This window comes from Equus caballus, chromosome 7, assembly GCF_041296265.1.
Source record: "Equus caballus isolate H_3958 breed thoroughbred chromosome 7, TB-T2T, whole genome shotgun sequence".
In the NCBI taxonomy this organism is placed as follows: domain Eukaryota; kingdom Metazoa; phylum Chordata; class Mammalia; order Perissodactyla; family Equidae; genus Equus; species Equus caballus.
Window position 1 is genome coordinate 55,321,059 of NC_091690.1, and position 21,839 is coordinate 55,342,897.

Genomic DNA, 21,839 nt, shown 5'->3' on the forward strand with positions numbered 1-21,839 from the left:
GTCCTTTCATTCGTTCTTTCCCTCACTCACCAAACCTGTGCTGGTTGGTCCCCCAGACCGGGAGAGGACCCAGACCTGTCATCCTTGGCCTCCCGGGACTCCTGTTCGGAGGGGGACCCACATCTGGGAATGTGAGCCAGGGTGCATGCGTGTCCGTGCAGGAATGGGGATGCACAGGCACAGAGGCTCCAGAATCCTTAAGCCGCGCTCTTGAAGCAGACATACGGACAAGCAGGCAGTCATTTCCGACTGTGCCGCCTTGTGGCCTTCGTGGCAGGGGAGGTGAATGAAGGGCTCCTCAAGACAAACGAGCCTCCTTCCCTGGCTTAACTGGATCCTCCTGGAAACTGCCACAGCCTTGCTACTCCAGGTGTGATCCTGAGACCAGCAGCATGGGCATCACCCGGGATGGTCCGGAATCTGAGGCCCCACCACGGACCTGAGGGTGAACGTGCACTTAGTGGGATCTCAAGGTGATGGTGGGTACCGGTGCTTCTCAGCTTAGCTGCGAGTTAGAATCCCCCCCTCAAGTGTTTAAAAAGTCCCCAAGTAGGGGCCGGCCCGGTGGCGCAGTGATTAAGTGCGCAGGTTCCGCTTCTCGGCAGCCCAGGTTCCGCCAGTTTGGATCCCAGGTGCGGACATGGCACCGCTTGGCACGCCATGCTGTGATAGGCGTCCCACATATAAAGTAGAGGAAGATGGGCACGGATGTTAGCTCAGGGCCAGTCTTCCTCAGCAAAAAGAGGAGGATTGGCCACAGATGTTAGCTCAGGGCTAATCTTCCTCAAAGAAAAAAAAAGAAAAAATCCCCAAGTTCACGCCACACCCCAGAGGCCAATTAGGTGAGAATTCTCCGGAGCCTTTGTCTTTTTGTCAAGCCCTCAGGTGATCTCCTTCAGGCCAGACTGAGAATCAGGCCACCGCACTCTGGGAGGGGGGGGGGAGATGGGGGGGAGGGAGGGGGAGGAGTCTCTTTCTTCATCTGTGCCTGAGGTCACTGACCTGGGGACACAGCCCTGTGTCTGGCCCGGCCTCACTCCCTAACAGGACTGGTCTTGCCCACTCCCTTCACCCTCTCTTCACTGGCCTCCCAGCTGTCTCAGTTTTCCTCCCACCTCCCGTCTGCCACCAAATCTGCCATCCCAGTTGGGCCCTCTGTCCAGCCAGTCGTCCACGGTCCCTGTGACATAAAAGGGAAGTCCTGCTTAGAGCTGGGGAATCAGACCACGGGGAAGTGTCTCAATGAGGAAGGCGGATGAGGCAATGAGAGCCTGCAGAAGGGCCTCACCCATCACACTCACCTGACCCCTGGGTCTCGGGGCCCAGAGCTGACCGGGCCCCTTCCCCACTGAGCCCCTCCTGGAGGCCCCAGCTGGAGGGGACCTTGGTCTGGGCCTGGCATGGCGTCCTCCCTGGGGTCCGGAGGTCAGCACACGGCAGAGCATGTTGTGGGAGGGAGGGGAACAGTGGAGTCAAGAAACTAGTGACCGGGTTGACAAAGTGTTGAGGTCGGATGCACGAAGGAGACCGTAGCAGGCAGGACGGGGACTCAAGAACGACCCCACAGGATCTAGGGACAGGCCGGGGCTGTCTCCGCCTACTTTCCTTCCTCCTCTGCCCTCCCCACCCCGCCATCAGCCCCCACCCAGTGGGGCCCATGGAGCAAAAGCCACAGTCACTTCCTGAAGGCAGCGGTCCCGGCTCAGGTCCCACTGGCCCCGTGGCCCACTCGCCCCGTGGCCCGCCACCTGCCTGCAGCCATGGTGAGTGAGTCCCCAAGCTCCGGGAGAGCCCCCAACTGACCGGAGGCAAAGGGTGCCTGGGTGGAAATGGGAGTGGAGCAGTGAGGAGGGCAGGAAAGCCATCTGGGAACGGAGAGTGACCATCACAAAGGCCCAGAGGTGGGAAGCATCCAAGACGCACCCCTGAGACAGCTTGGGCTCCAAGGGGCTGTGGCCCAGGCGAGGCTGCGACCATAAGGGGGCACAGATGACACTTCCTGGACTACTCCCCTCCCTCCATGTCAGCGTGAACAGCAAGCGGGTAACAGGCAGCCAGGGTGAGTGCAGGGGCTTCCTGTGAATGAGAAAGTGGGTCATGCGCCCGCTGTCCCCCCACCCCGGCTGTCACCCAAGGTCACCTGCTGATCCTGATTCTGTGGCCCTGTGGGTCACCCTGGGGCCCTTTCCCCGACCACCCCCTGTAGAGGACCTTTCACAGAGGCATTTCAGGCCCCAGAAAGGAATCGCCACCCTCCTCGTTCTCCGGATGAAGACAGCGAGGCAGTGACGGGGGCACAGTCCACGCGGTTCTGCCCCTCCCCTCCCCCAATCTCCTTGACCCCAGTGAAGCCAGACTTGGGGAGCCTGCAGCGAGACCACCTCTGGGGTACCTTGTCGGGTGGAGCAGGCCTGGCCCACTTGTGCCTCTGCCTGTGTCTGGGGCAGGCTGGATGTGACACAGATGGTGCATAGGCCTGCCCGTGCCCTCCATGGGGGCCTGCCTGCCAGCCTCGTGGGCACCCCTGTCGGCCCAGGTGTCTGGGACCGTTAAGAGAGCCCCTGCGCCCACCTCTGCCTCCACGTCTCTCTCTCAGTGTCTCTGCATCCGTCCACGTGAGTCTGTGATGGACAGACTGGACGTGGCTGAGTCCACGCCTGCCTCTGTGCCCTGCGTACATTCTTTATTTCAGCAGATATTGACTGAGCCCCAACTGGGTGCCAGGCACTCAGAGGACAGCAGTGAAAAAGCCGCGGCGCTGCCCTCACATTTCAAGAACAATAGGAGTGAAATAAATAGTATGACACAAGGTGGCAGGTGCTGAGAGAAAAACCGTGCAGGCTGGGGAGGATGGAGCGTACTGGCAAGGGGGCATTGACTGTTTTCAATTAGGTAAGAAGGCCTAATAAGGAGAGGCTGGAGCAGAGAAGTGGAGGAGCAGGAAGAAGAGAACCACGCGGTGGGGGACTGTCCCAGGCAAGGGGCAGGAGAGGGGAGAAGGAGGGGGATGGAGAAGGAGTCGGAGGATGAGTTGGTGACCAGGTAGGGGCTGCTGGCTGGCTGGTTCAGGGCCTGCTGAGAAAGGAAGGCAGGCTGCCGGATTTCAAGCAGAGGGGCACAGACTGACTCACTTCCCCCAGCTGCTGTAGGGGGACCGACCAGGCATGGGGGGCGGGAGAACAGGGAGGAGCCTGTTAAAATAATCCAGGCAACAGGGGAAGGTGCTTCTGGCAAGTTCCTCCAGTGGGTGACAGTAGTGCAGGCGATGAGAAGTGGTTGGATTCCGGATGTATTTTGAAATTAGAACAGAAAGAACTGGGGACATGGCGGTGCAAGAATGAGGGGATCTCGAGGATGCTGGGAAGGAAGGCGCCACCAACTGAGGGGGGTGCTGGGGAGCAGCAGGCTGGTGGGGGGCAGAAGCTCAGTCCTGATGTGGGGCAACTCAGGTCCTGATGGGGGTGAGGTCAGGTCCTAGTGGGGGGAGGTCGGGTCCTGATTCGGGGTGAGGTCGGTTCTTGATTGCGGGGGAGGTCGGGTCCTGATAGGGGGAGGTTGGGTCTTGATTGAGGGGGAGGTCAGGTCCTGATAGAGGGAGGTCGGGTCCTGATGGGGGCAGGTCAGGTCCTGGTGCGGGGAGGTCGGGTCCTAGAGGGTAGGTGTGCATTTGGAGCCCAAGTGGAGAGGTCAGGAGGTATGGTTTAGGAGCTTGGGAAATGTGGGAGTCCCCGACCGACAGAGAAGAGAACCAAGGGCAGAGGATGGGAAAAGGAGCTAGCAGAATGGGAGCCCAGGGAAGGGGGTGTGTCCCCAAGGCGGTCTCTCCACAACCCCTGTGTGTTTGAGTCCCTGCTTGACTGGCTCCATGTCCCCTAGGGGAGCCATCAGGACTTCCGGAGCCTTCAAGCAAAGTTCCAGGCCTCTCAGCCTGGGACCAGCGAACAACCCCAAAAACCCCCAAAGCCCGAGGTCAACAAACCCCTCAAGAAGTTTCCGCTGCCTGAACTAAACGAGCACCCCAAGAAGCCACAGCCCGAGTTCAGTGCAGTGCCCAGGAAACCCCCGCAGCCTGAGTTCGCTGGTCTCCCCAAGAAACCCCCACAGCCTGAGTTCGCTGATCTCCCCAAGAAGCCCCTGCAGCCTGATTTTGCTGGTCTCCCCAAGAAGCCCCCGCAGCCTGAGTTCACTGATCGCCCCAGAAAGCCTCTGCAGCCTGATTTTGCTGATCTCCCCAAGAAGCCCCTGCAGCCTGAGTTCGCTGATCTCTCCAGAAAGCCCCCGCAGCCTGAGTTTGCTGGTCTCCCCAAGAAGCCCCCACAGCCTGAGGTCGTTGATCTCTCGAGAAAGCCCCCGCAGCCTGAGTTCACTGATCTGCCCAAGAAGCCCTCCAAACCTGAGTCCAGTGAACTCTCCAAAAAGTTCCCACAGCTCGAGGCCACTCTGTTCCCCAGGAAGGCCCTGCAGCCGGCAGCCGGTGAGGCCCCTCAGAAGGCCTTGCAGCCGGAGCCCAGCGCTCTTGCCCAGAAGCCTCCACAGCCTGAGCTCAGCAACCCTGCCAGGCCTCCCTCAGAACCCAAATTCAGTGCGTTCCCCAGGAAGGTACGGCAGCCTGAGCCAAATGAGGCCACCCCGAAGCCCTCGCAGCCCGAGTTCAATGCAAACCTCAGAAAGCCCCCACAGCTGCAGGTCGGCGGCCTCCCTAAGAAGTCCCTGCTGCAGCCTGAGTTCAGCGAGGTCCCTCAGGCGCCCCCCTGGAAGCCTGAGTCCAGTGAGCCCCACCCCCACTCCTCGCAGCCCGACCTCAGTGCCCTTCCCAAGAAGCCCCCGCAGCCTCAGCTGAGTGACCTCCCCAAGAAGCCCCCGCAGCCTGAGTTTGGTGACCTCTCCAGGACGTCCTCGGAGCCCGAGGTCAGTGCGCTTCCCAAGAGGCCGCGGCAGTCGGATTTCAAACCGCTCTCTAAGAAGCGCCCCCAGCCCGAGCACGGCGGCCTCCCCAGGACGTCCTCGGAGCCCGAGTTCAGCCTGCTCCCCAGGAATTTTCTGCAGGTCGAGTGCCGGGGGCCGCCCCGCAAGTTCTCGCAGCCCGAGACCAGCGCTTTGCTCAAGAAGCGCCCGCAGCCTGAGTTCTTCGGGGATCTCCCTAGGAAGCCCCTGCTCCCTGGCTCCGTGTCCGAGAGCTCACTGCCCACTGCTGTGGCGGGTGGCAGACCCAGGTTCCCGCTCAGCCCGGGGTTCGGAGCCAGGCAGCAGAGACCAGGGGCGCTCACTCCCAGTGGAGGGTCAAGGCTGAGCCTCAAACCCCGGCGGAGGCCTCTGCCCTCGGTCAGCAGCCTGGGACCCCCTCCGGCCAAGCCCCCGCTGCCCCCAGGCCCCAGGGATGTCCAGAGCTTTCGGAGGCCCTCGGCAGCGGCCACAGGTGGGTCAGGCGGCACGGGCAGCAAGGAGGGGACAGAGGTGCCATGGCCGTGCTGGCCTCCCTTCCACTCCCGTCTCTCCACAGCTCCACGGAGGACCCCCTCTTCTGCTGGAACCCTTTTCCAGGCCCGCCAGCCTGCAGACCTCCTGCAGTGAGTGTGCGGGGCGAGGGGCACGGGCGCAGGGGGTGCGGCTGAAGGGGGCCCTCACTCAGGTATCCCCGCAGGGCCCGGGACGAGATCTACGAGGTGTATGACGACGTGGAGTCCGCAGACGACTCCAGCACCAGCCACAAGGACAGAGGTTTGTTGGTGGTGGGGCTGGGCCCTCAGCCAGACCAGCCTGCCCAGGCACCTGGCAACGTCCGTCGCACAAGGGCATTTTCTGCCCTGCTGCGGGTGTGAGGCCAAGTGACAGTCCCCCTTCCTGGCAGTGCCAGGGGAGAAAGCAGAGGGGAGAGGGGCTTTTCAGAAAGGTCACACCAGCTCCTGGTGGGTGGAACAGTGTGCGGAAGGGCAGCCCAGGAGCCAGTGAGTGTGGTGTGACGGGTGTGGCCCAGGTGGTGGCAGAAGGCATAGAGAGCAATGGGACAATCAGCTCAAAAGCAGCAGGAGGACCTGGCGCTGTTTCCAGGGGCGAGAGGGACGGAGCAAGCGCCTGACATGGCTGAGGCCCAAGTCTCAAGCCCGCAGCCTGGGTGCAGAGTGGAGCCATCCCTGGGTAGGGGACAAAGTGTCAGGTTCCACCTTAGACCTGCTGTTTGAGATGCTTGAGGGATGTCCAGGCAGGACAGGGGCCTGAACTCTGCAGCAGGGGCTGGAGAAGGGGTGTGGCAGATCCTCTGGGTCTGCAGGCCCAGGCAGTTCATTTGCTCTCAGTGGTCTGAGTTCCAAGGGCCCTGTGCTCCCTTCTTCCAAGTCTCTGCTCCTGGAGAGCAGGATGGCGGCGCAGGAGGCCTGCGCCTGCCCCCTAGCTCCAGGGCTAATGCCTTCAACCAGCAACGCGTGAACAGAAAAAATGGCTTCCAAGGCAATGTCCCACCCATTTTATAGATGTGGAAGCTTGAGGATCCCAGAAGTGATTTGCCCCAGCTCACAGAGCTAGTACGCAGTGCCCTGGGGACTGGAGCCCAGGCCCTCTGCCGCCAGGCTGCTTCCCTGCCCTGTCTTTGGGAAGAGCTTCCGGCAGAGAAACCTCACACCAGGGCTGCCTGGGGGATCTCCGGCTGAGGCCTCTGCCGCCAAGGCTCCCTCCGGGCCCCATCTGCTTCTCCCGGGCTTTCCCTGGGGTGCTGCTTGCAACACGTCTCTGTTGGCACAGAGCTTCCTGGCAGGGCCCCTCCTGCTTCTGCTCCAGTGAGGCTCTGTGGCCAGGGTCTGGGGGCCACTCTTGGGGCTCGGGACGTGGGGAGGGAGTGCCTCTGGCCACTGCTTCCCCTCTCCTTCTTTAACCCCAAACCCACCAGGCACATCCCTACCTCTGTTCACTGTCCCTGCCACTGGACCGCCTTCTCCCCATTCCGTGCCACTCGCTTCCCTGGATCTCGCCCTCCTTGAGGCCCCATGTGGGGCTCACAGGTGTGCAGACTGTCCCGAAGTCTGCTCTGCCCTTTTCCAGTCTCCTCCATTGGAAGGACTCTCGCCTCCTGGCAGCAGTGGCAGTTCCACTCCAGAGGCTCCGTGCACAGCCGGGCACTCCTCTGGAGGGGCCAGGCCCAGCTCTTCCCCAGGATCTGAGGATGGCCTACTCAGGCTCACAGCCAGGAAGCTCGGGCCACGGTGCGCCTGGTCTGTGCTCTCTGCTGCTGTGGACAACTTTGTAGGGGCCCTGGGGCACCTGAGTCAAGACCGCTCTCAGCTGGGTGACCATCTCTGGCCTGGGCAGCCTCTGGGAGGGAGGAGCAGCTGCAGAGTGCTCTGGGTGGGACCGTGCACGGCACCCATCCGAACATCAGGCCTGGAGGCAAGCTCAGTGTCTGAAGGGGTGCGAGTGTACCCACAAACACCCAGCACTGGGCACTTGATGGGAGGGACTGCTGGCCTCCAACGTCCAGGGTGACGCTTTGAGTCATTCAAAGAGGACGGCAGAAAGCTGGGGTGCCCGGTTCTGGATCCTTCACTCACCTGGTGTTCGTGAGGCTCTCGCTGTAAGCCAAGCCCTTGGCCAGCAGGGCTCACACCTGGCAAGCTGGTCATTCGCTAGGAATCAGCCCTCACAGTCCAGATCTCAGCATCAGCCAGGCCAGTCTGAGCCCCACCCCCCGACCCCCCACCCCGTCAGCCCCTTCTCAGAGGCGGACTTCGTTTTGCCTCTAGGAAATGCTTCCCTTTGCCTTATTTTTGACCCAAACCTCATTACAATTCCCAGAACCCAATCTGCCCTAGGGGGTAGACACGAAATGGCCTCAAGAGCCTAAAGTAAATCCTGCCTCTATCCCTTAACAGCTGGCTGGCTTTAGACGGGTTATTTACCTCTCTGGGCATTTTGTCATCAGCCGGTTGAGAATGGCAGTATGGCCCACTGTCACCAATAAGGTTGTGTGAGGGGTGAAATGAGTGCTGTACCTGGCGTGCAGCAGGAGTGCAGAAAATGCAAGGCAACCTCCTAGAACTCACGCCGAGGAGGAGGAGAGGGATGTGGAGAGGGTGGGCAGCAGCGGTTGGGGGACGGATGTCCTCTGAACTGACGTCAGGGAAGGCTCACTTAAGATCAAGCTGCCAGGCTGAGAGGCTGAGCCAACGGGCCCTGCCCTAACTTGGCGTTCTGACTGCCCCAGATGAAGTGCCATCTACCCAGCAGTCCCCCAGGAGGCCACCCCAAGACCCAGAGCTCAGGTACCACAGGGCAAAGGGCATGGGACAGGGTGGGGCTGAGCTGTGGGAGGACAGTGGAAGGGGACTCCTGAGACCCACACCTTGCTCACCAGCACCCAATTCCTTTGGGGGTCAGGAAGGAGAAGGGCCCCCAGGAACAGCAGATGCCAGCCATGGACCCGAAGGTCCTGAAGCAGATCCGGAAGGCGGAGAAGGCTGAGCGGGAGTTCCGGAAGAAGTTCAAGGTGTGGACGCCAGGCTAAGCCAGGGTCAGCCCCAGTTGACCAAGGCCCCCAATTCCACCCTCGGAAGGAAGCCAGGGGTCCTGGGTGGCAGCACAGGCGAAAGCTCTCTCTTCTCCCTCCAGTTTGAAGGGGAGATTGTGATTCAGACGAGGATGATGATCGACCCCAATGCCAAGACCCGTCGTGGGGGCGGCAAGCACCTGGGGATCCGGCGTGGGGAGATCCTGGAGGTGATCGAGTTCACCAACAAGGACGAGATGCTATGCCGGGACACCAAGGGCAAGTGTGAGTGAGGCAGACCCGGCGGCCCTGGGGAGAGGGGGCCACCACAAGGCCAAGCACTCACCCGTGCCTCCTCTCTTCGCAGATGGCTACGTGCCCAGGACAGCTCTACTGCCCCTGTGAGTGCAGCCGGGACTAGGGGGGCACGGGCTGGGGGATGGGCCGGGGGCCTTGCTGACCCACTGTGTTCTCCACCAGGGAAACGGAAGTATATGACGACGTGGGCTTCTGGGGTATGTAGATGCTCTGGGGCGCTGGAAGGGACCACAGTGCCTCGGGAGGGGGTATGCCCCACCCCCAGGGGCTGTTCCCTGTTTGCTTATGTGGGGAGGTGTCACTGGAAGTCACCCTTCCTCGGCAGACCCTCTGGAAAGCCAACCACTCCCCCGGGGACGATAAGGCCTGCAGGTGTGGGGACCTGGGACAACCCACCAGCTGAGCCACCTGCTAAACCCAGGAGCCCTGGATCCCAGCCTGGCGGCCACAGAACCCCCAGACTCCAGCTGACCACATAAAGCCCCTGTTTAAAGCAGTCCCTGCTTCCTGTCTTTCTTTTCCCTCCTGGTTGGCACAGAGCAGAGCCATGATCAAACACTTGGGGGGAGGGGGGGGTCATCGACCCTCTCCTCCAGGGTCTCACCCCTCAGAGAGAAAGGGCAGGAAGAGAAAAGTGGGGCAGGGAGAAAAGTGGCCGGGGAGGGGGCGCCTTGCTAGACCTCAAGGTGGGATTGCCTGAGATGGGGCTCCTCGCCATGTGCCAGCCAGAGTGGAGGGGAGGCAGGTAGGAGCCGCCCCCAGCCCACATCCCAAGCAGCAGCGGCAGGTCCTCACACGCTGCCAACCTGTGCATGAGGTCACGTCTTGGGAGGGGAGCAGGGAGCGTGACCCAGTTCTGACAGAGCCCAGGAATCCAGTTCAGCCTGAATCCCTGACACAACCACATCTGTTCAGACCCTTGCACCTGCTTGGTTTATTTTAGCAAAAAAAAGCCACTATGGACTGAATGTGCACCCCCACCCCCACCCCAATTCCTACACTGAAAACCTAACACCCAGCGTGACGGTACTGGGGTCTCTGCCCTCATGGATGGGATTCGTGCCCTCATCAAAGAGGCCCGAGAAAGGCCCATGTCCCTTCTGCCACGCGAGGTTACAGCTGGAAGGTGCCATCTGTGCGCCAGGGCCCTCACCAGACGCTGAACCTGCCGGCGCCCTCACCTTGGACTTCCCAGCCTCCCGAGCTGAGAAACCCATGTTTGTTATAGCAGCCCGACAAAGCCAAACTGGAACAGAGCCTGGCGCAGCATCTGTGCCCACAGGCCCACCGCACCAGGGCAGACGGGCGGCTCTCCCAGCCAGGTGCTCTCCCAGCCAGGTGCTCCATTACCGGCTCTGGCGGATTCAACTTTCACAGTTTTCCTAAAGTAGGCGGGGCCAACGGCCTCCAACTCCCGGGGCCACCGCTCCAGGGGAGAAAGGAGACTCAGTGGCTCTGCTCCCCAAACCTCGGGTGGCTGCCCCCCAACACACATGCAAAAGCAAGCAGCTTTCAGGAACTGGTATTTATTATCAAAGTCATATTTGATGTCAACAAGATGCCACAACTACAAAAAAAATTGCGCACATTGCAATCTCAATGCAAACAGTCAAATGGAACCCCAGTCATTAAAAAAGTAATTCAAATTACCCCAAAAAGCAACTGAATTTTTTAAACATCTTTATACATCCAGCCAACAAATTAAAATGGTTAACAAGAAAAAATACAAATTCAGAGGTCTGGTATCGATGTTTAAAAAAGGCAACTGCTTAAGCGTTTCTATCGATTCGAACATCAATCTCTCGGCCACTCAGCTTCATCCCATTCATCATCCGGCAGGCTCTCTCAGCCACCTCTGGCGACTCAAACTTAACCACACCGCACCCCTTGGACTTCCCATTCTCCATCTTGATGTCGGCATACAGCACGTGGCCTGGGCACAGGAGGGAAGAAGAGACCACACTCATCAGGCAAACCCGGAGCACAGCCTCAGCCTGGGCTCCACTCAGTCCAGATCACCTGGTGGATTTCGGGTGACAGAGGCCAAGGGAGTGTGGCCCTGGCGCCTGAACGCTCAGAACGCAGGTGGGAACCCAGTGACCGCGGCCCCCAGCCACACCGCCATTCCTCTGCCAGCAGGACAGCGGTCTGACTGCCCCGTGATAAGCATTTCTGGCGGCTTCAGGTGCCGCCCTGACACTCGAGTCTAAACTAGCGGCTGTGGGAGGCCAACTTCATCGCCAAGTTCCAGAGGCCTCCTCTTTAATACCCTGCACCACCACGTTTACAAGGCCATCGCCCATACAGGGGACACTTGTGCACTGTCCACTGGTGTGTAATAGTGAGTGGGCTGCACACTCACTCAGGCGTGGGTTGAGCATCCAGGTATGTGTCAAGCGTCATGGAAACAAACGCACAGGGGAAGAGTGTAGAAATGCAGGGCTCTGCTCCTGGGAGAGCCAAGGACACAACAGTGTGGCCAGTGCTAGGGGTCCCCAATTCTAGAGCCATTAACTTGGCCTGAGGGCAGGCCAACAGCCGGGAGGCTTCCCATGGGGAGTTTTGAGTTAGCTTAAGTGGAAGTTCACTAGAAGGAGGCCTCCTGCCGGTAACAGCTGGCCACAGAGCACTTCTGGGGCACAGCACTGGCAAGCTCATGGCGGGGCGGGGGCATGGTGCGATGAAAAGAGGAAGGGACCAAGCCTTAAAGGGCTCATGAGTTTGGACTTTCTTCCGCCAGTGAGGAACACCTCCAGGCCCTGAGGCACGGGGAGTGGCGGGATCCCATCTCACTTTTCAGAACGTCTACCTCCAATGTGGCAAGTAAGGAGGGGAAGGAGGGCAGAAGGGGGCCCCAGGCAGGCTGTGGCTCAAGAGCTGCCCCAGGAGCAGCAGCAGGAAGGGGGAAATCGGCGCCACCAGTGAAGGAGGAAACGAGAGCACTGGGGAGGCCTTGATCCAGCGAGCCGCCCAGACAGGCCTCTGGCTCAGGGCTGGGGTTCCCACTTGACAAGGTTAAAGGAGGCGGGGGCGGCGCTCACCCAGAGACAGCTCAACTTCCTTTCGGCCACAAAGTGAACCTTCCAGAATGGTTGCCTGGTGTGCCAGGAAACCACAGCCAGAGACCCTGAGCCGCATCCACACAGAGGCTGCTCTGCACCCAGAGCCTGCGCCCTCACCTGTGGGACCAGCTGGGCAAGGACTCTGAGGCATGAACCCACAGTGCTGTGGTGGAAAGAGACCTTGTCTCAGACGTATTTATTTTAGTGTCACTGAGAAGCCATGTGACCTTGGGAACGTGACTTTGCGTGACTCGTGTAAAATGGGGACAGCACGACCTCCTTTCAAAAGCAGGAAAAGGAGAAACAAAGATAGTTAAGAATGAAATGAGAACACAGCGGAAAAGTGTCTGACACACAGTGGGTAACTCAACAAGCCGCCTGAATGTGTGCACAGGCAGAAAAATGGCATGTCTCATCAGGCCTCTAGTCGTGGCCGGTAGCTGTGCAAACTGGGATGGAAGCATCGTGGCACCACAAAGGCGTCACCCACAAGCTCCGCTTTCTGAAGCCACAACACACGGAAGCCCCCAGAGAGCCCTGGGCAAACACTTACCACACTCGTTGAATTTGTCCTTGAGCATCTTCCATGTAAAGTCAAACGGGAGCTGTGGGAGACAAGGAGAGATGGATGAGCGACCCCAGCAGGCCCCACGCAGGAGCAGCACGGCGGTCTCCGAGGACTCCTCAGCGGAGACCGGCTGACCTCACACTGAGCCCACCAGCGAGAGCGAAGTGAGTCTCTCTGGATGAGCTTCTAAACTAGCAGGCCAAGGGCACTCCCTTGGGGCTTTATCTGCCCGTGCAAGTGTCACAGGAGAGCACAACGTAGCTGCCTGTGGGGAGCGGCCCAGAGAACCAGCCAACAGCAGCTGAAGGTGGTCAATTTGCTAAAGATAATTCAGACACAGCCGTTTTTCCTCTGAACTGTGAAGCCAAGGCTTAGCAGCTCTTTAAGCCAAAGGCTCGAGAAACTGGAGTTCTTCAGCTCGCTGCCCGTTCCACCTAGTAGTCAGACAAGCCCAGGCTTTCACAAACCCACTATTCTTGCTGCACAAGTGTCTTAAGCTCTCACATCCCCTTCGCACCCTACCAACATCAAACTTTGGGGACAGTGATAAGGTGGCCTCGCATGCTACTCAGCTCCCCTTCTGAGGGCATCGCCTCTGACGTCAACCTGCCGCCATCCAGTACTGCTGACTCCCTGCCTCCCTCCTCCCTTTCTGTGTAAAACCACTGAGAAGTTCCTCAAGAGCCACTTACATTCCTCACAAATATCTGGCAAGCCTTCCTGGCCACCCCAGGAGCATGGCCTCCCGCTCCACCAAAGGAGCCTGCGAAGCTTCCTCCAAAGTTGCCACGCTCCATCTCGATGGCGCGGTCAAAGCTGGCACCGCCGCCGCCACCCATGGCCAGGCCCATGCGCTCAATGCCAGCGCCCAGGGCGGGGCCCATGGCAGGACCCATGCGCTCCAGGCTGTTGGCGCCCATGCGCTCCAGGCCCATGCGCTCGAGACTGTTGGCGCCCATACGCTCCAGGCCCATGCGCTCCAGGTTGTTGGCGCCCATGCGCTCCAGGCCGGTGGCCATGCGATCCATCACAGGGCCCATGCGCTCCAGGCCAGCCCCCATGCCTGCGGGCACCATGCGCTCCATGCTCAGGCCCATGCGCTCGATGGCAGGGCCCATCCGCTCCACACCGGAGCCCATGCGCTCAATGGTCTGGCCCACACGGTCGATGGGGGCGGCCATGCGCTCGAGGCCAAAGCCCATGCCGGCACCCATGCGCTCCACACCAGAGCCGATGCGCTCCATGGTCTGGCCCATGCGCTCGATGCTGGAGGCCATGTGGTCGAGGCCCAGTGGGCCCATGCGCTCGATGCCAGAGCCCATGCGCTCGACTGAGCCCATGCGGTCCATGACCAGGCCCATGCGCTCGATCTCGGAGCCCACACGATCCATGCCGTGGCCCAGGCCTGCGCCCATGCGCTCCATGCCGGCACCCCCAATGCGGTCAATGCCGGGGCCCATCCTCTCGATTCCAGGGACACTGCCTCCACCTCCACCTGAAACAGACACACAGCACAGGCAGAAGTCAGGGACTTGTGCATGTGAGAGCACACCATGCCAGGAGGGTGACGTGGGTGCAGAGGCCTGGGCACTTCACAAACTCAACCACGACTCAACAATTAAGCCCCACAGTAACTTATCACGAGCTAGCCCTCAAATGCTGACAGCTGTTAGCGCTGGGCAATGAGCCTACTATTCTTCCTATTCTGGGCCACGGCTCAAATCTCCGTAACAGAAAGAGAAAAGCCTGCCCTGGAGGACAGCGTTCTCCATGCTCCTTCAGAAGTGTTAGGACTTGTGACAAGCTTTGTGAGCCACGGCTGTCAATTCCTGAGATCTCTGTGGTTTCCCCACCACCAGACATTGAGAAATGCTCTCAAGCGGGCAGGCTTGGAAACCCCACACTCAGAGGGTCACACGGTGTAACAGATTACACGGATTATATGGTGACAACTCAAAAGCACTCAGCACCTTTATCCTCTCCCAGCTGTCCCTCCACGATGCCCTGCTGGTGGCCAGTCTGGCTGCAATTCCTTAGCACCTCCAGAGCACACAGAAGCTACACTTCGGCCATGTAATCAAGAAGAGAGAAAACAAACACCAAAACCAATACAGATCCTCTGTGTGCAAAGGGACACAGCCACCTCCAGAGAACCTCACTTGTCGGGAAAGCGCCCACTGACTTGTGCATCACTCTGCTAGCTTCAGAGGAAAAGAAGTGGATGGCACTGCAGAGTGCCTTCTGGAAGAGGCGGAGGGTCAGTCCCTCACTACCACGGTCCAGCAAGACATGTGCTGGCAGGTCAGCAGTAGTGCACAGTGACCCCATGATGCTGGCAACTCAGGACAAGGAGGGTCTGCCTCCACCACCAAGGTCACCCCCCACAACTTTCCCACATGCAGAGCCCAAGGGTCCCTCTCACTCAAGCCTCACCACTGCCACCACACTGCCACCTGCCTCTGAAACTGGGCACTGGAGCCTGCAGCCAGCCCACGACTGATCAAGCAGCCCAGTCCAAGATGCAGACTCGAGAAGAGGAAACCCAGCAGTTCTCTAACTGACCGAGGTCGTGACCTCCCACGAGTCCCTCCACTTCTCCATGTCTGTTTCCTTAGCTGAGTAACAGCACACACAATTTTAATATTTGCCAGCAACTACAAAAAAGGTGAGACCTAGAGAGGGTAGGGGGCATGCCCAAGAGCATGAGAAATGAAGCTGGCTCCCCAGATGCCGCCAGCAGCAGAGAACTAGGAAGAAGCAGTGCCCACGTGGAGTGCTAGCATCAGCCCCCACAGAAATAACCAGCACGTGGAGTCACCAAGGAAATGCCCAGACACTCAGAGCCGTGGAAAAAAACCAGGCTGAAAAAAGTACATTGAGTTCTAAGTACCCATTATAAAAATATCTATTAATGGAAAGATACATTCCAAAGTGTTCACAGTATTCATCACTGGGCAGTGAGATTTCAGATAATGACTTCCTTCATAATTTTCTGAATTTTTCTGAGTACATGTGTATATATTTTAGCAAGCATGCTACGTATTAGGTGGTATACTTTTATAGTCAAGTGAAAATATTTACTGCCAGAATTTACAATTTTATAGTATTGAAAACCAAAGTACCCAAATTGCATGGCCATTATAATAATGACAGTGGCTAACACTTACACAGACCTACGCAGGTACCTTTCCTATACATTTACTCATTTACTCTTCACAACAACCCCGTGAGGTAGGTACTATCATATCCCCATTTTACAGTAAGAAAACCAGAGAGGTTCGGTAACTTGCCCAACGTCACACAGCTGGGTAGAGGCAGAGCTGGCTCCCACCCCAAGCAGTCTACTGTAGAGCCCATGCTTTCCCCCACTATACTCTACTGTCCCCCACAGTAACAACCTATTCTAAACATCAAAACATCAAAACTAAGCGTGTCCTACCTCCTCCCTGCTTTGCAATGATCTCTCCTCTCTTCAGTGCATTACTTAGGATTTCTAAGGAAATCAGGAAGAAAAAAAAATTAGCCAAATTTCTCTATGTAATAGAAATTTGTTTATTACAGATTCCAGAGTAGGACTACTACTAATTTCAAAATAAAACATAGAGGAAAGGGGGAGGGGTTGAGAAACGGACAGACAGACAGGATCATTTTCCTGGAAACTTTAAGAGGCCGGATGACTGGTGGCGCTGCTGGGATCCCCTGGAGCTGCAGAGTCCAAGGCCCGGGGGAGGGCCCTCCGGGAGAGCGCTCAGCAGAGCTGGGAGCCAGTGTGCACCCAGGAACTGAGCTTGGAGAGTCAGAGCAAGAACGGGGCCAGTCGCACAGTTTTCTACAGCTGGTCCAGACCCTCAGTACTCACAGCCCGAAGCCCACACCCACCCAGATCCACTCCACACCTCACGGATATCCTTCAGCAAACGACAGCTGTAGCTACACTCACAGCAGAAACCCTGCAAACCAGGAGCAACCACACGCAGCACTGGAAATACGCCCGAATTAACGAGCCGCCATGGCAAGACTTCAGCCAGCGGAGCCCACCGGCCCCGCCTGGAAGGGCCGCTGTGATGGAGACTAGGTGCCAGACAATGCCTCGGCAAAGTAAAAACCCCAATACACACACCAACAGAAAACGCTGCTGCTGGCCTGCCAACGGGCCATCCAAACCTCCTTCAAGTTCGTCTCATGCTATCCTTAGTGCTGGCTTTGAAAGCTCCTTCTCAGTGTTTCACTCTGTAGAAGCAAGTTCCACGCACCCCTTCTCTGGTCCTGAAGTGTGCTCAGCAACATGGACAACAGTTCCAGAGCACACCTCGTATTGCGACCATGACCACGAGGAGGTTACCCCTACCCCACAGCCATGTCTGGTATGACAACTCCCTGCCAAAGGAAGGAGGTGGGAATGGACGCCAAGAAGGCACGGCCCTCCCAGGCAAGCACAGGGCTCATCCTTCCGGGACGCCCGCGGCCCTGCTCCACATGCCCAGCCGAGGTGCACTTTCCTCCAACCACTCCCTGCCACAGCCTGCACAGCCGTCCGCCACTGGTTTGAAAGAAAAGCCGAACTCTTCCCACGGGCACTCACAGGCCTCCCTGCTGTGGCTTGACCTCAATCTGTTCTTCGTGCCCCAGGGAGACCCTCTCCAGCTGCTGTATACCCTCTACCTACGCTGAACCCTCGCAGGCCCCCAGCCCCTCCAGCACAAGGCGCGTCCCCTGCTCGGATCCAGCGGTCTTGGCGCACAACGCTTCTAGCAGCCATGGAGAGCAGGGCTTTTCCCAGTCTTCACACAGAGAAAATGATCACCTTCGTGTGGCGCTCACATGGCTGCCAGGGGCCCGGGAATCCACAGCTCCCTCACCAGGCCGCTCCTGCATACGGACCTCTGCTGCTGCCCTGAGCCACCCTCAGCATCGGCTCCTCCGCTGCACCAGGCCCTTCAAAGTCAAGGACCACAGTATCCATCTAGATCCCTGCAAACATCCGCTGCCTTGTCTGGAGAGAGGGACACTGAGTAAGGAGGCACCACACAAAGCAGCACCAAAACGATCCAAGTGTCAAGTAAACAACACAGCAGAAAGATCAAGAAGTGAATCCGAAAACCCAATCCCGGCAACTACTCTGAAACCGACAAATATTTTAGTTGGTACAAAGACCTTTTTACTAACTGGGGTCTGATCACAAGGAGCAGCAGGGACTTCTAGAACAAAGCCCTCTGTTCTTGCCCATGGTCACTCTGGGAGGCCTCAGGATAAACAGTCGACACAGTCTCCAGCACAGAGAAAGTGCCAGAGCAGCAGGAGATAGCAAGGCCTCAGATGCTGCGTCTATCCAGGTTGGGACGAGCTTCCTGTTGCCACATGCAGCCACCTCACCAGATCTACCTCTCATGCCACTGCAGGAGCAGGGACCAGGCTGACGGCCTCATCACAGAGGTGAGGCGCACCACAGAGTGGCAAAGGATGAAAGCTCAGAGCAGGAGAAAGTAACTATGGGAGCACGGCCACGTGCCATCTTGCTCTCATCACTGGTATCCACAAACCGGTATTTGAAGCCAAATGACAAATTTTAAAGTATTTAAAAAAGACTCTACCATTGCAAGACACAGAAACAAAGCCAGTCAAGAAAACAAGAAGCTTTTAACTGACCTAGTCACAGATTATGAATCCACTCCAAATTCTAGAGCTTTGAAGAACCTAGAATAAAGCTACAGTCCAATCAAGCAAGTACAGGAAAAAGGTAACTCTTCACTACCAGCCAAGTGAGATGCAAGAGAAGCATTCGGCTTCCTCACTGTGGTCAGGGAACAAGTGTAACCAGTCTCCACCAAACAGAATCGACTCCGAGGGACACAGTTTCTAGTAATTCCTGATCTTCATAAATGACACAAAGACGACGGGAGTCCCAGAGATGATCTGCAGAGTTAAGAATCCTGTCTCATTCACGAGCTGAAGGATGAGTCTCTTAGGGCCTTCATAAATTCTAACACAGCTCAACTCAAACAAGCTACACATCAAAAGCTTAAAATCCTCACATCCAGCCCATAAAGAGGTGTCCCATAAAGAGAGGCTGAGCTCTCTTTGCATTTCCCTGTACTCAGACAGGCCCAACACTCAAGGCCTTCGACGTCAGGGGGCTTTTCTAGCCCACCGAGGCGTCCCTCAAAGGCATCAGCGAGCACCATCCTGGGTAACTGAGCACCACGGAGCCCAGGACCGCGGAGACTCGCGCCCCGCCTAGCAGGGCCTTGACAACCTGAACCACGACTACAGAGCCACAGTATCACAGCGACACAGCAGCGTCAACTCCCACAGCCAGCAAGCACTTTACACCAATGCGAAAAAGGAAGCCACCTGAAAAGATGCAAAGAAAAGTGGTGCTACTGACACCAATAAAAAATTCAAGGACCGAAAGATTTTCTCTAGGTCTCGGAAACACACAATTTTTTAAAAGCCTAAGGAAAAACAGCAGACTTTGCCTAAGAAAGAACATGAGACATCAGGGTGAGCCTGCACCTGGGCGTGGGCCCTGCCCGTGGGGCCTGAGGGGCCTTCTTACCCATTCCTCTGCCAAGGGGCTCTCCAAAGCTTCGAGACATTCTCATATCCTTTCTGGCAAAGTCTCTCTCAAATCCTCCACCCATGCCACGCTCCATCTCTGTGGAAAAAAATATTACCCTAGGCCTTTCTGGGCATACCATCATGTTTTAGACATTAAAAACAAAAACCCAGAGACACAACAGCCACCACGTCAGCATGTTTAGTTTTTCTATAAGAAACCATCATTCATCTGTAATCCTCAAATAAAAAAAAAAGGTCACCTCAAGTGAAATCCCTGGAAACAACCTACCTTTAGTTCATTAAGAATAAGAAGGATGGATTTACAACGCACGTCACAGCCACACAACGGGCACCCACGAGGGCGGGCTGCAAGAGAGCCAGCTGCTGTGGGGGCAGCAGGGACCACCTCTGGCCACTTCCCACAAGTCTTGCCCTGCCAACGGCTTGCGTGAGCTACTATTCCATGGAACCCTCACAACCAGCCCGCATACCTGTATCACCTGCTACCACCACTGCCCCTTTACAAAGAACCTGAGGCTCACATGACTGAGGAGCTTGACCAAGGCCACATGCCTGGTAAGGGGTGAGCCTAATATTTTAATATTTAAAATGATATTTTAATTAAAAATTTTTATATCCATTCTATCCAGACACGACCTCTCTGGCCGACTGACTGGGCCTGAGAAGGTGACTGATTTCTAGCCAGTTTCCTCTTGCAGCACCTGTGACCCTAACAGATGCATTACAGCCATCAACTAAACATTAAATTCCATCGGAAACATCTTTATCATTTTTTCCCAGTAACTGAAGCCTTCCTCGGACCCGGCACCCAAGGGCCCTGGAGCTGACTCCACACCAATCTCAGACCACAGCTCTAACGTCAGGAAGGCCCTGTGCTCTACACAGGGCAGGGAGCAGGAGCACCTGGACACCCGTATCTGAGAACACCTAAGAACACGGCGTGACAACAGAGCCCCCACCACGGCTCTGCAGCACAGCCAGCACGCGGACCCTTTCCTCACCAGGCTCAGGACCGTAACTGCTGCGTCCCACCCGCCAGCTCACCAGGACCTCACCCACACCACTCAGCACGGCCCCCACGCCATTTCCACCCACTTCTAAATCCATCACTCTGCTCCTCAGAGCAGCAGCCCAATCGCCTTCCTTAATGGCTCCTCTGTTCTGAGGAAGCACTTGATCAAGCCAGACTTCACCTCTCACCTTTGATTAAAAAACCCAGGCACACCCGAGCCACCGGCAAGATGCAAGCACAGTGCAACACAGACTTTTGTCCCTTCATCCGTAATTAACAGTGAGGACCTCCCCACATCTTTCTACCACTGTCCAGAACAGGGCACCCCACAAAGAAAGGCACTTTAGTCCCCAGGAATACCTTCCTTTCCAGTCTGACAGTGAATGTCTCTCCTAGCAAGGCCCTTGATTGCTCCACACTCTCTTCACATTATATGTTACTACAGACCAGCAAAGCAGCATGTGAGCCCAATCCTTACTCACTCCCCATCTCAGGGAAGCCCGTGCGCATAAAGGAAGCAGCAGTCCCATGGGTGGGAGCAGAGAGCACCAACTGCGGAGGACCTCCGACAGATGGCAGGTTGCACAGGGCGCACTCTACAGCCCCGCTTGGGAGGGCTGAGGCCCATCCCGGAGGCAGTTCTAAAGGCAACATGGCAGTGTGGTTAAGAGCCAGATGGCCTGGATCCACATCCCACACCATCACTAGCCATGGGACCTTAGGCAAGTCACTCTCTGGGCCTCAGTTTCCACTGAAATGGGGATAACAGTACCTACACGTCATGTGGTTCTTGCAAGGACTAAATGAAATAACACCCTGTTATTATAATTCCTATTATCATTGCATTGCTGTTAAGAGGCTGGGAGGGCTGTAAGATTTGAAGGGCAGTACACCAAAATTGGCATTATGTAAATGCTAAAAGACATCAGCGCCTCCGCTCACAACTCAGGGTCACCACAGCAGATGATCAAGAACTCACTGAACCCAGTACTCCAGGGGAGGCATGACCTTGATCAAAACTTCAGAGAAACGAATCCCTTACACTTGGAGACCATTTTAAAGTGTGCAAGACATAACCACAGATGTCTACATGATGCTTGCTGGTGCTGGAGGCACTAAGAAAGCTTGAAAAACTGTACTGGACAATCACTGGGGAAATTCGGAACAAAGGACATCTTAAGAGTTTAGTGACTAAGAGAATTAACACCTTCTGTTGAAGTCTAGCTTCTGAAATACAAACTTAGAATTTTGCTAATATTTAAGACAATTCAAAGACATCCGATTCATGGAAATCAGAAATCATTTTGGAATCATGTGAAAAGGGGAACTCATTTATTAAACATGGGTCACCCGAGAGCCAACAGTCAGCAAAGGGTAAGTGTGAGCAGGCAGGAAACACAAGTCTTACCGTTTATTCTGCCCATGTTCATCCCAGATCCAAATCGACCCATGTTTTCCATACCACCACCAAAGGGTCCCTCCATGCCTGAAAGAGACATCTGCACTTCAGCACCATCCCAACAGGATGGCTCAGACTCGGCAGGAAAAGAAAAATGTTTTCTCAAGTTTCTCCTTGGGCATTTCCTGCCAGGACCGTATTACTTACCAAGTTTAAGGGCTTTTGGAAAAATAAAAAAACATAGTGCCCTTGCTTAAAAATCACCATCTTTAAAAAGGTGACCTGATCCAACCCCCTGAATGAACAGACAAGCAGAGAGGCCCAGAGAGATGGAGAGGTTTGCCCAAGGTCACAGAGCTGGTTAGTGAGAAAGCCAGAACCGAAAGCCAAGACACCCACTGGAAGGTGCGACAGGTAAAGTAATTTCT

The 21,839-nt window shown here is 56.7% G+C and overlaps 2 protein-coding genes across 27 annotated transcripts in view; one reads left to right on the forward strand and one right to left on the reverse strand.

Moving 5' to 3' along the window:
- Nucleotides 1–1,213: 1,213 nt before the first annotated feature.
- On the forward strand, nt 1,214–9,287 carry PRAM1 (PML-RARA regulated adaptor molecule 1). The gene is made up of 10 exons (XM_023646252.2): nt 1,214–1,763; nt 3,877–5,416; nt 5,501–5,567; nt 5,642–5,718; nt 8,192–8,249; nt 8,365–8,473; nt 8,596–8,758; nt 8,841–8,874; nt 8,954–8,988; nt 9,117–9,287. The coding sequence occupies exons 1-10, from the start codon at nt 1,761–1,763 to the stop codon at nt 9,152–9,154; spliced, it is 2,124 nt and encodes a 707-aa protein (XP_023502020.2). The 5' UTR covers nt 1,214–1,760; the 3' UTR covers nt 9,155–9,287.
- A 1,014-nt stretch (nt 9,288–10,301) lies between these two features.
- Nucleotides 10,302–21,839, reverse strand: part of HNRNPM (heterogeneous nuclear ribonucleoprotein M) — a 357,001-nt gene continuing 345,463 nt past the window's right edge. For 8 of the 26 annotated variants that reach the window (XM_070273188.1, XM_070273176.1, XM_070273191.1 and 5 more), the window contains 5 exons: nt 21,421–21,498; nt 15,861–15,914; nt 13,114–13,916; nt 12,407–12,458; nt 10,302–10,724 (listed from right to left, as the gene is read on the reverse strand). In XM_070273188.1, the coding sequence (XP_070129289.1) occupies nt 10,561–10,724; nt 12,407–12,458; nt 13,114–13,916; nt 15,861–15,914; nt 21,421–21,498 (1,151 nt within the window). In that variant the 3' untranslated portion in view covers nt 10,302–10,560. Of the gene's footprint in view, nt 10,725–12,406; nt 12,459–13,113; nt 13,917–15,860; nt 15,915–18,977; nt 19,077–21,420; nt 21,499–21,839 lie in introns of all 26 variants that reach the window. The other 18 variants (XM_070273170.1, XM_070273168.1, XM_070273177.1 and 15 more) reach the window with 5 other exon arrangements.

What these genes read in the sequence shown, in the direction of transcription:
- PRAM1 (XM_023646252.2), top strand. An exon ending in GCCCTCGGCAGCGGCCACAG is followed by an intron (nt 5,417 to 5,500) that starts GTGGGTCAGGCG and finishes GTCTCTCCACAG; the next exon opens with CTCCACGGAGGACCCCCTCT. An exon ending in CCCCAAGACCCAGAGCTCAG is followed by an intron (nt 8,250 to 8,364) that starts GTACCACAGGGC and finishes TTTGGGGGTCAG; the next exon opens with GAAGGAGAAGGGCCCCCAGG.